General features: G+C 34.8%; 1 protein-coding gene across 7 annotated transcripts; it reads left to right on the forward strand.

The window, feature by feature from the left end:
* The first annotated feature begins 1,905 nt into the window (after positions 1–1,905).
* Positions 1,906–13,819, forward strand: LOC135674194 (cyclin-dependent kinase E-1-like). Of its 7 annotated transcripts, none has more exons than XR_010513550.1 (17): positions 1,906–2,173; positions 3,136–3,246; positions 3,945–4,048; positions 4,195–4,237; positions 4,318–4,416; positions 4,991–5,060; positions 5,136–5,230; positions 5,374–5,407; positions 5,512–5,596; positions 5,691–5,768; positions 8,593–8,640; positions 11,206–11,238; positions 11,432–11,540; positions 12,214–12,429; positions 12,521–12,590; positions 12,680–12,777; positions 13,425–13,819. XR_010513550.1 is itself a non-coding variant. In XM_065183790.1 (17 exons), the coding sequence occupies exons 1-15, from the start codon at positions 1,964–1,966 to the stop codon at positions 12,587–12,589; spliced, it is 1,404 nt and encodes a 467-aa protein (XP_065039862.1). In that variant the 5' UTR covers positions 1,906–1,963; the 3' UTR covers position 12,590; positions 12,744–12,777; positions 13,371–13,819. The 7 variants fall into 7 exon arrangements, 6 of the variants coding, with proteins under 6 accessions (XP_065039862.1, XP_065039860.1, XP_065039861.1 ...); XM_065183790.1 differs by having other exon boundaries at positions 12,744–12,777; positions 13,371–13,819; XM_065183788.1 differs by having other exon boundaries at positions 12,744–12,777.
* Positions 13,820–14,592: the final 773 nt, after the last annotated feature.

Below are 14,592 nucleotides of genomic sequence, written 5' to 3' on the forward strand. Positions count from 1 at the left end.
AAAATTTTATCTATGATAAAAGACTCCTGTGTTAATTTAAATACCTCAAAGGTCATTTATTTTTTAATGGGAACAAGATTTTTGATTTATTTTGGTTGATGCTTCGATTGGAACAGAGAAATACATAATTTAAAGCATAGGTTGACAATACTTTGTTAGCTTGGCCAGTAAGTTCTTTTTTTTTTTTTTTAGATCATATAAAAAATTTTAGATACTTCAAAAAAGATTATTTACTTTCTTTAATGCTAAAAAAATTACAAATTCAATATTTGACTTTGATTGACAAGAATAGTAATAAAAAGAAAAAAAACAATACGCAAACGTTCTAAGTGAGATTTTGACCCTTTAATATTGAATGGGTCCCGCTCGGCCTTTTACGTAGATTATAAGTTTTTGGACGACCTGAGTTTTAATGAGTCATCGATATACGTAGCTCGATAGTCCTTAGTAGTAATTAATGATATCGGTACTAAAATGAGTTTTAATTTCTATCCGCACTCTGCACTATGTTGCTCTCTTCGTAAAATATTTGTTGCTCTCCTGCTTGGCTGACACAGACGAGCTAAAAAATACATACAAAGAAAAAAAGAAAAGAAAAAGAAGAGTGATAAAGAATTATCTGATTTTTTAATCTTCCATTTAGTCATTTCGTTTTTATGACTTTGCATTCATCGCGACCTTCGATGTTACGTATGCTTATCTTTTCTGATATAACTAAGTAATTCTATTGTTCTCTCTATTGTCCGTTTATTTCATGTGTGGAGGATAACACAATTAATCCTTTACAAGTCTACCCATACTTATATAAAATATTTTAATTTATCTTGTCCATCATAGTTAATTATCATCTTAATCTATTTTATTTTAGTTAATATTTCAATATAACATATTAGTCGTACCATATCGTATATCTCATTTGTTATATTTTAAAATATTAATTAATGTTATGATGAAAATGATGCGATTGACATATTAGCACCACCCGTCAGCTCTCTTCTTATACGCTGACGCTGACTCGACGTGACGAATACGATATAGCCATTTGATCAATACATAAGGATCATATGATTGATATGACAGTTTCACATGGAAAACATATCAGCTCAACGTGACCGACCAACGATCACACGTGATTGACTCAATGAAGCCACTTGGCCGACCATTCGCCACCACTACAGCTTCGATGAATACTATATGTAAAAGCGTTATACAATCCCAAGCACAGTAGGAATCACACAACAAATAAATATAATGACTCCAAACCTCTACTATAAAAGAGGGTTAAATATACAAAACAAATTAACTTTGATTTATCTTACTTATTCGAGTAAATAATTAACTTAAACATCCAATGAACCCCTATGTAGATAATATCATTTTATAGAGGGAATAAGATTGGACTTTAACTAGATTCCATGTTATACAACTAAAATTTGCTAATAAAGACTTTGTCAATTATAACTCATGTTCCTAATTAATTGTGACATTTTAATTAAAATTGGGAGGAGATAGGTTTAATACCATTCACTTGCGATTAAATATTTTTGATCCCGTTGTGAATAACTTGAACTCAAAAAATAGCGTTTCTTGATTAAAACTATCTTAGAATTAAAGAAAAATATGCAAATTCAATCAAAAAGTCTAATATGAATAATTTATGTTAAAATACTAAATTTAAATAGCTGGTTAAAAATATATTTTAAATCTTTAGTAACTCAGACAATTCATCCATCAGAAGCCTAAAAAAATAAATAAAATTATTTTATTATTTTCTTTTTTTTTTAAATTATTTTTTGGGTGATAATAAATATTATTAAAAAGTGGAGGAATTCTTATGCGTTAACAAAAGTGATCATCACAAAACTGCAATAAATATTATTGTGACATTTACAGGTGACAATAAAGTGAAAGAACGAGAGGACACAAAAGTGGGGCGGGGGAGGAGGAGGGCAGGCGCGGAGAGATGGGCGACGGCCGAAGCGGCGGTGGCGGAGGAGTGAATCGGCCGGCGTGGCTGCAGCAGTACGACCTCGTGGGGAAGATCGGGGAGGGCACCTACGGCCTCGTTTTCTTGGCGCGGACGAGCCTCCGTAAGTGCTGCATTGCCATTAAGAAATTTAAGCAATCCAAAGAGGGCGATGGCGTCTCTCCCACCGCAATCCGAGAGATCATGGTGCGTATCTTTCCTTTATGGCCTGTGGATCCATGGATCTTGGTCCTCAAAGGCCCAAAATCTAAACGTTATTTTCCCCCCTCCTTGATGATGTCTTAGAGACGACTATATGTTGGTAAGTTAGGTTTTCCGATTATAAGAATGAAATGAGATTTCCTCATTTGCGATATTTGGTTAGGGGCAACTGTTTTATGTGATAAGTTAGTAAGTTTTGTTTTCCGTATTATAAGAATGTGTCGTGGATGATTCCCGTCATACAAACAAGTCTAATTTGGGATGGGCAGGTGATGGTTAGTAGACCCTGGAACAAATTAAGGTTAACATGATTTTGCTACATTGTGGTCCTTGCAAATAATTATTTACACCTTCCGGGGGAAAAAAAGGAGTATAGAAATAACTAGTATCTAATCAAAGGATGTTCTTAAAAATGGTCAAGGATTAGACAACTGTTGTAGCTTGAAATATCTCAGTGGAGGTGGAGACTGGTACTAAATTGGATCTTACTCTTACAGAAACATAACTTTCTTGAAAGGGGAAGGAGCAACTGAGTTATATGGATTTCTTCATTTTAAGATTTATGTGGTTTCTTCTATGTCGCAAATTGATTATGGCCATCCTTAAGGAGCACTGGTGCCGACCAGAGTTTGATAGAGCACCATTATAAAGATTAACACAGGAGCCGTTCAAACATTTATGTGATGAATGTTTTCATGTTTGGTAAATTATGCTTGATGGCTTGTTACATTACTCATCCATTCACTTATTGACTCATTCTGCGTTGTTCTGTTCTTCATGGTATAGTGCATGTGCATAAAACAATTGATATGGTCTAAAAGAAAATTACAAAAAGAAAAAATTAAACATTGCAGTAGATCTATTTTTCTATTGTTGTAGTAGAGATAAGATCCGTGTACCAGGTTATATTTCATATATATTCTCAATCTATTTTGTTGTCATTGCAGCTACTGCGAGAAACTTGTCATGAGAATGTTGTCAAACTGGTGAATGTACACATCAATCATGTGGATATGTCTCTCTATCTAGCATTTGATTATTCTGAGTATGATCTCTATGTGAGTCTTCTAAATTTCTAATTACCTTGTAAAAGAAATTCTGTCATACCAACATCACTGGTTTCTAACAGAAAGTATATTTTTTGGATAACAAGCATGTGATTCGTTAAATCAAGTGATATTAAGAAATAAAACAGGGTATATACATATTAGTTTACTGATTTATAGGAATATTTGCAAGTAGTATTTAGAGAGATTCATATCCACTGACATTCAATATGGTATAGACCAGTAAGATTGCTTTCGTGTGACTTTATTGTGGAAGGTTTAATTCATGGAAACAACCTATTTGTTTGAGCGTGATGTTGTGTATATTCGTAGAAACAACCTATTTGTCTTCTTCTTCATCTTTCTTCACATGCTTGTTTTGCTTGACTCGATGCTTTACTTGTACATAATGCTTCTGAGATGATATATTATTCTAGATTTGACAGAAAATAGGTACCTGCAGGCTGCATATTTCTTATGATTGGCTTTTGCATATAAAACCTTGGTTGTTTGGTTCTAGAAACTAAACAAAATACAACGTTATTTAGAAATGAAAGTGAGGGTTACTTGGTCTGAGCTTGGGCATTGCAAAAATTAACTCAAGCCAATAAAGAAACTTACTACATTGTGTATGCTATCAGTATTTTCAGTTATTAGATTTTGATTTATTATGTCATCACTGTTCCTCCCTTTATTCCTGTGCACTACAGGAAATTATCAGACATCATCGAGAAAAGCTTAGCCACAGTATTAATCAATATACTGTAAAGTCGTTGCTCTGGCAGCTGCTTAATGGACTAAACTATCTTCATAGGTGAGAGTTTTACATGCAATGGGTTCATTGTTTCTTGTCTGATTAAACATTATATGCTCTGGTGTCACTATTGTCATTGCACGAATAGCAAATTGTAAAATGTTAGGTGGGGTGCTGAAATTGTCAAGTACCATTTCTGCTTGCAGTAATTGGATTATACACCGTGATCTGAAGCCATCAAATATTCTGGTATTGCTTGGATACATTCTGTTCTAAGTTTAAGAAATTAAGATTTCTTAATGTTTCTTCATGTGTTGGATCTGAATCAGGTTATGGGAGATGGAGAGGAACATGGAGTTGTAAAAATTGCTGATTTTGGACTTGCTCGAATCTATCAAGCTCCACTGAAGCCATTATATGAAAACGGGGTAAAAATTGCCTTCATCACATGCAAAACTTCTCACTTCCAAACAGCTAGTTCATGAATATGATTTATCACCTGGTAATGTTAAAATGATATGTTGCTTGCTTACGTGTTCATATTATTCGTCTTCATGCTCATTTTCCATTGGGCTGATACTGTTGCTTTTCATCCCAACCTTATGATCTGACAACAGAGTTTATTAAAACCTTCTAAATAAAACCTAGACCCTTCTTTAAGTCAGGGCTATCTCTATCATGTGTATGCATACGGTGCATAATCATGTCATCATGACCTGATTGTTGGAAAGGAAAACGACAAATAAAGAAAGATTGCACATCATTTTCATACAAAGTATTATTTACAAAATCCACAAGCACACAATTAACAAGGTATAACATTTTGGTACAAACATACTACTACAAGTGATTTAAGACACTAATACCTCTAGATTCATTTGATATAATATTATTACAATATAATTTTTGAATCACATAATTTATACTCAAGTGATCAGATGCATCAGCCAAACTGCAGATTCATGAGTTTAATGAGTCGTCAAATACTTGCTCTTTGGACAGGTTGTGGTAACTATTTGGTACCGTGCTCCTGAACTGCTACTTGGTGCAAAGCACTATACAAGTGCTGTTGGTATCCTGGTGCACTGTATGTGCTGGATCTACACTTGTCGTATTATTAAGTTTGAGATCCTTAAATTGCATTTAGATATGTGGGCTGTCGGATGCATTTTTGCTGAGCTATTGACTCTGAAACCATTGTTCCAAGGAGTTGAAGCCAAAGCTACTCCAAACTCTTTTCAGGTGTTAACTGTTTAGATTTCAACTTTTAAATTTTGGCTCCTTGTTTGCTTAAACTTCATTTATCAGATGGGCTGTTCTATATAATGTCGAGTGTACCTTACAATTTTACTTATTGATCTCTATACTCCGAAATGCTTTTTCAGCTTGATCAATTGGACAAGATATTCAAGGTACTAGGTGAGAAAAAAAATAGTCAATCTTCTATGTTTCCTACAGAAAAAAAAATCTTTAATTATTCTATGTTTCCTACAGAAAAAAAATCATATGCAAATATTTTACAGGGCATCCTACACCTGAAAGGTGGCCTACATTGGTTAATCTTCCATATTGGCAAAATGACCAGCAGCATATTCAGGGCCATAAGTAGTGAGTCATCTCTCTTTGACATTTAGGGGGGTATGTATTTTCTTATAAAATAGTCATTGGCTGAGGTAAGTTCTTTTGGACTTTTATTTTGCAGTGATAACCATGGTCTACATAATTTTGTTACTGTGCCTCAGAAAAGTCCTGCATATGATCTTCTATCGAAGATGCTGGAGTATGTAATTTTTCTAAAACATTGGAGACTTTTTACCATCATAAAACATTGAATAATTTTTCTGTCGAAGATGATCATACTAACTCCATGCTGTTGAGATCTAAATAGATGTATAATAGTGATTTCTCGTTCATTGCCTGTTTAAGTATGGGTCTTTTAGGCCTTAGATAATTGTCATTTAGGATCTTTTGCTGGCAAGGTTGTTAAAAGCAGTGATGGTGTTTGTGCATCTGATTCTCTGGCAACCTAATTTGTTGCCAACCATGTATGTTGTGTTCAACTTCCCATTCTGCCTCTTCTAAAAAAACATGTGGAAGGTTAGCTTTAGACACCATCTAGGAAATGATAGATATAGTAGCTAGTTGTACCTCATGGCTTCCTGGAACTTCTTTAACCAAGGTCTGTTGTTTTCTTTATTTTTATACAAACCTAGGTTCCTCGATTATTGAAGAACAGAGTCTCTTCTAGAACATTATTTTTGCTCAAAGATTCTGAAGTTCATAATATATATTAACAAAGGGGAACTTCTTTCCATAGGAAAAGCATTTGATGGGATTGTTTCACTCTTTCCATAAATTTATCATGATTCCTGTGAGTTCATGTGATGTAGGCATAATTTATTTTTTCTTAGTTTATTCCCTCTAATTTTACATTAGCTGTCATTGTTGGTCAATATAATTTTAGTTTTCTTTTGTAGTAATTACATCATTCATGTATCTAAAGTAATTATGTGGTAGTTTCATTCAAAGATTTTATTTTGTCTTTCTTCTTTTATTGTTTAGTCAATATTTAATGTGAGAAATGATTGGCTGGAGGATAATGAATTCATCATCTTATGAAACTTGTAAATAGAGTATTAGTGTTTAAATCCAATCTATATATTTTAAATGTTGACAGAATTGAGTTCTACCATTTACTCACTAAGGTGCATCTTGTCCTGGTGGTCTCGATTGCTAGTTCTTTTATTTACATTGTGTTAATTGTTTTTTCTAATGTACATCTAAACATCGATGAATAGAGTTCTGTATGTTGGCAAAGCTAGAACTGATCGGGCAGAAGCCCTCAAAATCAAATCCTCCAAGGGGGTACTAGTCAATCACAGATTTAATGATTGTAAACTTATTCTTGGTTGTGATTTGGGGTTGACTCAATTTCCTTCATCTTTTTGTGCATTTTTCTTGATCATTTACCCACTTAGAGGTGTATTTTGTAACTTGTATTAGTGATTTTTACTGCAAATATATTGAATGAAAACTAACTTTTAGTTATCTAGTCTGTAGAATTGAAGCCGAACCAAAATACAAGAAACACAAAATTAAAGTATACAAAGTCAGTCTGGTTGCTTGGTATTTGAAGGACAACTAAAATATTATCTCAACACGTGTTCAGCATGGAGTCACAACCAAGGATTGAAGTTTTTACTGTATCGGTTGTTTGTTGGTATGGACCAGTTTAATCTATCCAATAACTAGCCATTGTGAGGACATAGTAATTTCACCTGATTTGGTCTAGAGCTGAGCTTGTCACATGGTAGGCTTATCGTACCAAGTTTATCAGACGATAAGCTAACCAATGCCAAGATGTGTCACCACAGTTATATTGTGACATCACGTTACCAAAATGCTGTCCCACTCCACATTATTGCATTCTGCTGCATATATTTTTCTCTATAATAATATACTTTTGATGGTTCGGTTGGCACGAGACCCAAGTGACCTGAATTGATGCTCGGTATACTGTGTGGAGCACCGATATCCTACCACTGATAGTTATCAGTACTGGACCAAGTTTATAGTCCTTGTTCACAATCCGATGAGAATTAAGGCTTGGATCTATGTGGTTTTGTTGAAGAGATGGTAGATTCAACTGTCACTAATGAAGCCTCTGTGGTTGATATAATAGCAAAGATGGTGAGCTTGGGATTGATGGATGATTAAAAATTGTTAGGACTGAGATGTGGAGAGGAAAAATGAGAGGAGAGAGACAGGTGGATTAGAGGTGATGGAAGAAGAAACGTGAAGAAGAAATATAGGGGGGAGAGATGTTTAAGAAAAATGAAAATAGTAATCAACCAACTACATGGGGCTTGAGGAGGATAGTACAAATGTGGAATAGTCTTACATATGGTACCTCAAGCAAAATCAACAAATTTAGAATGCATCCTGTGGCCCAAGAACTCCAGGATAAATTTGGATAAGTGAGAACCAATGGTTCAATTTTGTTAAATCTAAAATATAATGGTGGATAACTAACATTTAGATGCAAGTTGGACCAAACATTCCATTTTGTCGCCTCTTTTGGGGTTTTCATCATAAGAAAACTCAAACTGAACGAAATATACTCTATTGGAATATTTTATATTATTCTAATGATTTATGCTTGTTCTCTTTATGGTCTCATTTTTCATTCATTGATTGTATTTTATCAAACAATTTTGTGATAGATTGCCATTTGATATTCGTATTCTTTTGCGAACTCATTGTTGACATTGTCTCAGTTTTTAAATTTAATATGCAACTCTGCTTTGTGGTATTACTTTTGTTGTTTATGATTTCAATTATTACTTTAATTACTGAATGGAACTGCACAAATCCATCATCGATTGTTTTTTTACTGTTCTTTTGACATCTTATTGTAATGACAACCAAGGCAGATTCTCTTCCTTTTTCTATTTTTTATCCAAGGATTGTGAAATGTTCCATATTTAGGTTCTTTTCAGCTATATTAATTGCTGATAATTGTATCATGTTCCTGAAATCAAATTGCACTGAAAACTCTTGCAATTTCGTATCACAGACTCATCTGAAACATATTATTTTGGCAGATATGATTCTCGAAAGCGTATTACTGCAGCGCAAGCTCTGGAGCATGAGTAAAGATTGATTTTTTTCTTTTTATCAAATTATCCACTGTCTTTCTGTCTTTTGTTTTTTGTCATTGTTGAAGTGGTTTTTGATTATTCTTCTGCCATGGTGACTTGCATCAGTCATCCATATAGACGGGTCTGTTGGAGCCAGAAATTTAGGGCCATTGTGCACGTTGCTGCTGTTGCTTTTATTAACATTCATAAACTTATTCTGTTTTTTGTTTCCTAGAAGTGCCTTCATTATATTTGAAGTTTTAAAAGTAGCAAGTTCCTACTTCCAAAAGTCTTAGAAAGCCTTGCATGCTTTTCTTTTATGTGCTCTAATGTGCTGTTGAAGTTTTAGATCTCAGCTTTAATTGACTTTACATGAAAAATAATTTTCTAGAAAGTGAATCAACTCTAGGTTGTCATGTTTTCATACTACCATTGTGTTTTGTTATGATAAGTAATTTTGGAAAACAGTTCATGAATTTTATGAAGTCCTTGCAAATTATAAAAGGAACCACTCGTATTGAATAGCATTCACTGAACCTTTTCATTGGCATTGTTTGTAAATTTACTATAAAAATTGTGATGGAAATATTCTATACAAATTTAATTTTGTTTGTACCTACTGAATAACATTTGGCAAGAATTTTATGTAAATGTTTTATTTCATATCTACCTTCTTAATGACATTGGTAACTTTTAATTCATTTTGCAGAATTTTCCAAGCAGTGCCATTGATGGAACCTTGTTCATGTCTAATCAGATTATTGAACTTTGAAGGGCTATAAATATTTAGGATTGTAATTAGCATGAATAGAATTCAAGTGCTTGTCATATCATTTGTGGCTTTTGTCTAAAATATACCATAAAAGAACTTAGAGAGTTAATTAATGGGAAAATGGGATAAACTCTACCTTCATGGGTTTGTCATGGCTTGTTTATAATGCTGAAAAGCTGCTGGGGCTTAACTGTGCTCATTACCTCATTGGAATTGGGAAATTATTTGTAGATCTGAATAGACTGAATCTTCATTAGTTATAAGAGGTCAAGTTCAGTGCTTTTGCATAGAATTGTTTGAGATTTGTAAGGGAACTTGGAATAGCTAAAGTTTCAGCTTATACTGATTGGTTGTTGTGAGTCACTTGGTTTTTGCTTGACCACTTTTTCATGCTCTCCATGCATAAAGGTATCCATTCTTAGGAGTTAAGAGCACCGTTGGTGTATTTTCTGCATGTCTTTTAATTGATTATTAAATGTCCATAAAAGGTGCATGAGCCTATAATTTTAGATGAATTAGGTTACCGCAGGTAGCCATTTAGATATGGAGGAACGTAAAGAAAATTTAATGGTGCATTTGAATTATATAAATATTGCATTGTGTCATCTAGGCTTTTATAGCAAGGGTTCTAGTCCTGAATATCTATGGCCAAATATTCTAAAGTAATCCAGGTCAAACTAATTCTTGAAATTGTCATTTGGAATTAATAGCTGAATAACCAGTTATAGCAGAATGAAGTGGATATTCAATGTGTTGTTCTTAATCGTGTGCCGGGTAACTAACTACGACATCACAATGATTATTTACTGTCCACTATGTGAATGCTGAAAGATTATGTAGATGGATTTCAATGCTCATGACAGTTATTTTAATGAATACTTTGACGATATGACAAAGATGCCACCATGTATTTAGTTATTTCTAGCAGGGAGTTGTATTGTCAATATGGTGTAAACTGTTGATTTTACATATCATTAATGGTTATTACAATTTGTTAGACCTGCTAGCCCAATAACTTGAATATAATAGGTTTCAAAGAGCATGGTCGATAATGCTTGAGCCAATGTTACTGGTGATGGACCAATTAAGTCTTATGGACAAATTAAGTCTTATTAACTCATCATCAACTACGTATGTGGATAATTGGTATTACAATCTCTTTTACCAAAAGGGGTGATGTTTTATTCAGGCCCAACAATAGCATACATGGCTTAATTCATTTCCTAGCAGGTGATGTGGAATATAGTACTATAGAGGGGTTCCATAATGTAACATGCCTCTTGCATTATCTATAGGTAGCTATTTCCTACTAGATTAGTAATACAAACATCCTCTATTGTTGATTTGATACTATAATTGTTACATCTTAACTCCACAAACCTATTAGAAATAACCTGATTGAATGGGTTATGGGCCTTGTGTCACATGACCAAATGCATAAACCAAGTTGGTAATTGTGTTGTTGTTTTATGTAAGAATCTAACCCATCAGCAATGTACAATGTGAGACCATCTGCCTAAAAGATTGTGCAGAAAGGGTTGTTCATCGAAATTCAGCCCAATCCTGTAGGATAACAAAATCACTATTCGAAAACTTCATATTGCTTTTACTGGATCATTTTCGTATCTTGCAGTTACTGAAGATGTTATCCAATGCACTCCTTGAGTCATTTGTGCATATAATTAGGTTTCTCGAGAGATGTTTTGTGTCCTTTTTTCTTCATTTATTTATGGATGCATTGATTGGATTTTAGGCATTTTTCCTTTTCTTTTGATTTTAACATTCACAGTGAACTTTTTTTTCAGGTACTTCCGGATGGATCCTCTGCCAGGACGGAAGTAAGTTGTTGTTTTTGTTGTTGTTATTTGTCACATTGAAGAGACTAGTTTACATCTAGTTTCTTCAATTAGTTATACAAATCATTTCATCTTGTGCTTTTTTTATAAATGCCTGACAATAAATGATTTATGAATGTACATTCAACTATGTTTTATCATAATTTAACAAGGAAAATTTGCTGTTCTTTCTCAGTGCTTTAGTACCATCTCAACCAGGAGAAAAAATTGTTAATTACCCTGCTCGCCCAGTTGACACCACTGCAGATTTTGAGGGAACAGTCGCTGTTCAACCTTCTCAACCGGTATCAAAATCAGATCCTGAATATAGTTAGCAACTTCAGTCAAACATAATGAAATCCTTTTACTGCCATATTTGATATCCACGCCAGGTACCAAGGACTGGGACTTTTAGTTGTGGATATTTAATGAAGCCACACACAGTTTTCTCTGTTTTGTTTTGCTGTCCAGTTGTTTTTTTTGTTTAGTCAATCTCCTGATTTGCTGTCCAGTTGGTTTTAGTGCAATACTTAAACATCAAAACTATGTTTGTATGGTGTCTCCAGGCTTTAAAATTATTTTAAGCAGAGATTGATACCTTGATTGCAATTCAAAAGATTACTGAGCCAAATCAGGAGATTGACTAACAAAAAGGGTGTAAATCATGAAAAGGGATTTCAGAAAATGATATTCATTACCTGAAATCTATCTGAACTGGTTTGACTTAACTTGGAGTTTCAACAATGGAATTAGGTTCAAATTTTAAAATCGATAAGTTTGGAATAAATGCCAGAAAAGCATAATGGGAAGACATGTCAAAAGTTTCTATTCTTGATGAGGCCCAAAAATCTGTATCATATACTTAATAACATATAAAATTAAGTTGCATGAAACAAAAAGTTGTGGACACTCCTTTATCTGATTCTGCCACTGATTGGGTTCCTTTAATTTATTGTGATAACATGATTCTGTTACTAGGTATCTTCTGGAAATGCTGCTTCTGGAAACATAGCAGCTGCATCTGTTGCCCCTTCAAGATCCATGCCTCGGTCTATGCATGTAGTTGGAATGCAAAGGATGCCAAACACAGGCATGTCAACTTTTAATGTTGCACCCCAAGCTGGCATTGGTGCTCCAAGTTCTGGTAATATTCCTATTCCAAGGGGTGCCGCAGTTCAGGCCCATCAGCAGCAGGTAGTCTTTGCAGCACTCCTTTTTTTTTTTTAATGCATATTTTCTGTAATATGGATATTTGTATGTTTATACATTATCCTTTTGGGAATAGCTGAGACGAAAAGATCCAAGTATGGGAATGCAGAATCCTGGTTATCCTCAACAGAAGAGGCGCTTTTGAGGTAATTGCCCATTCTGGTATCACGCTTCATAGTTTCACCATGTTGCCTTCTTTTTGGTGTTGTTTCTGTAATAGGTCCCTTGTATACAGAGGACTCCAGTAAAATATTCAGTAATGTCGAAGTCAAAGCTAAGCCAACTTTTGTCCTTGGCAGGAAACCCAATGGAGGCCGTACGTGTCTTTTTGAGGTACAAATTGTCCTAATTCTGACTGGATAACTAGATTAACTCAGTTTTTTAAAGTGAAATATCCTCTCACTTATGACAGATGCAACTCAACTTGTCTCTAACTTACCTCTCATTTGGTACAAAAGAAGTTAAGATTTTGTCAGATTGATTCTATAAGGTTTTCTTATATCTAAACAAAAAGACGTACCTAGGGCATGAGGCTCCCGCTAATGTGGAGTCTGGGAAGGGTCAATGTACGCAGTCTTACCTTTAAATATTTAAAGACACTATTTCCGTGACTCAAATCTTGATCTCTGGTAAAGGAGCAATCTTACTATTGTACCAAGACCCACTCTCAAGTTTTATTATATCTGGTGAAGGATAAAGTTTGTAAGTAGAAATCCAATATGTGTAGCTTTTCATTTGTTTGTTTAATTGCAATGTCTTGAACCAGTAGTGAGCATTGATGCTTCTGACGGTATGCTATTAAAGGGTCATTTTGGTGAATTAAGACTTCATGATAGATGATCGAACACTCGATTTGTGACACGACTCTATCTACTGATTCCAATTGCTGCAACATACACCTCATTGCTTTAGTTTTCGTTTACAAGTATTGTCTTTGGGATGATTCCGTATCTTCCACTGGAGCTTTTGGGTTTGATTAGATGATCACGCTTGAGGACCAGATGTTTCTGCAGTATTAGAGATCTCATCAGACACGGAGGAAAAGAAATCATGCAAGTCTTATACTATACCATGCCCGACCAAATAACGGCTTGGAAAAATGAAAGAACAAGATGTGCAAGAAAGAAGCTGTGACGCCACCCTTCTTGCAACACGGCAGCCATCTTTCTCAAAGATGGCGTTGTACAAATGTTATGTACTGGAAGTATGCTTCTACAATATGAGAAACACCATATGTAACCATATTTCTACAAAGAGACTTGGTGGGCATGGTTGCTGCCTGAGCTTTTTTTTCCTTTTCTTTTTGCTACTTTGTCATTTGATCTCAAGTTCTGAGATCCTCGGAATCATCCTGCTGATTCACCGTTTTCGTGTAGCACACTTTTGTGATGTTTTCTGAGTCATCCTGTCTCCCATCGTACAGAGCCTCACAGCTTCAGGTTATATGGTAGCGAGACGAAGGGAACCTGACGACCGTGTCAATCTTTTTTGCATGGATTCCTGTCGTTGTTTGTGTTGGGTTGTATAACATGGTTTGGTCCTATGAGGTGTCAGTAAGACCAAAACATATGTACATGCTAAGATGTTTGTGTTGGGTTGTATATAACATGGTTTGGTCCTATGAGGTGTCAGTAGGACCAAAACATATGTACATGCTAAGATGTTTGTGTTGGGTTGTATAACATGGTTTGGTCCTATGAGGTGTCTGTAGGACCAAAGCATATGTGCATGCTAAGATAGGATTCGAACCCAGTGCTGACAAAATCTTCATGTGTGCATGCTATATCCATGAACAATGGACTTCGCCAGGGCTGTGCTCTTGACGCTCCACAAGCTGAGCAGATCAGAAGACAATACTGTAGCACCTATGCAAGATAAGCAAAGAATCAGCAAGCCAAGGCTGTGGAGATATATTTAGATAGGCAATCTTGCTACTTTTCTGTTTGTGAATAATGAAAGATAAATCGAAAGCACTTCAGACTCTGCAAAATTATGACAATAGTAAATGCGCCCTTTAAACAGAAAAAAAGGGTAAAAATTGACTCTCTCTCTCTCTCTCTCTCTCTCTCTCTCTCTCTCTCTCTCTCTCTCTCTCTCTCCATAGAATAAGAGCTGTGTGAAGAAACAAATACCATTATTACATGCATA

The sequence above is a fragment of the Musa acuminata genome, chromosome BXJ1-5 (assembly GCF_036884655.1).
Source record: "Musa acuminata AAA Group cultivar baxijiao chromosome BXJ1-5, Cavendish_Baxijiao_AAA, whole genome shotgun sequence".
In the NCBI taxonomy this organism is placed as follows: Eukaryota; Viridiplantae; Streptophyta; class Magnoliopsida; order Zingiberales; family Musaceae; genus Musa; species Musa acuminata.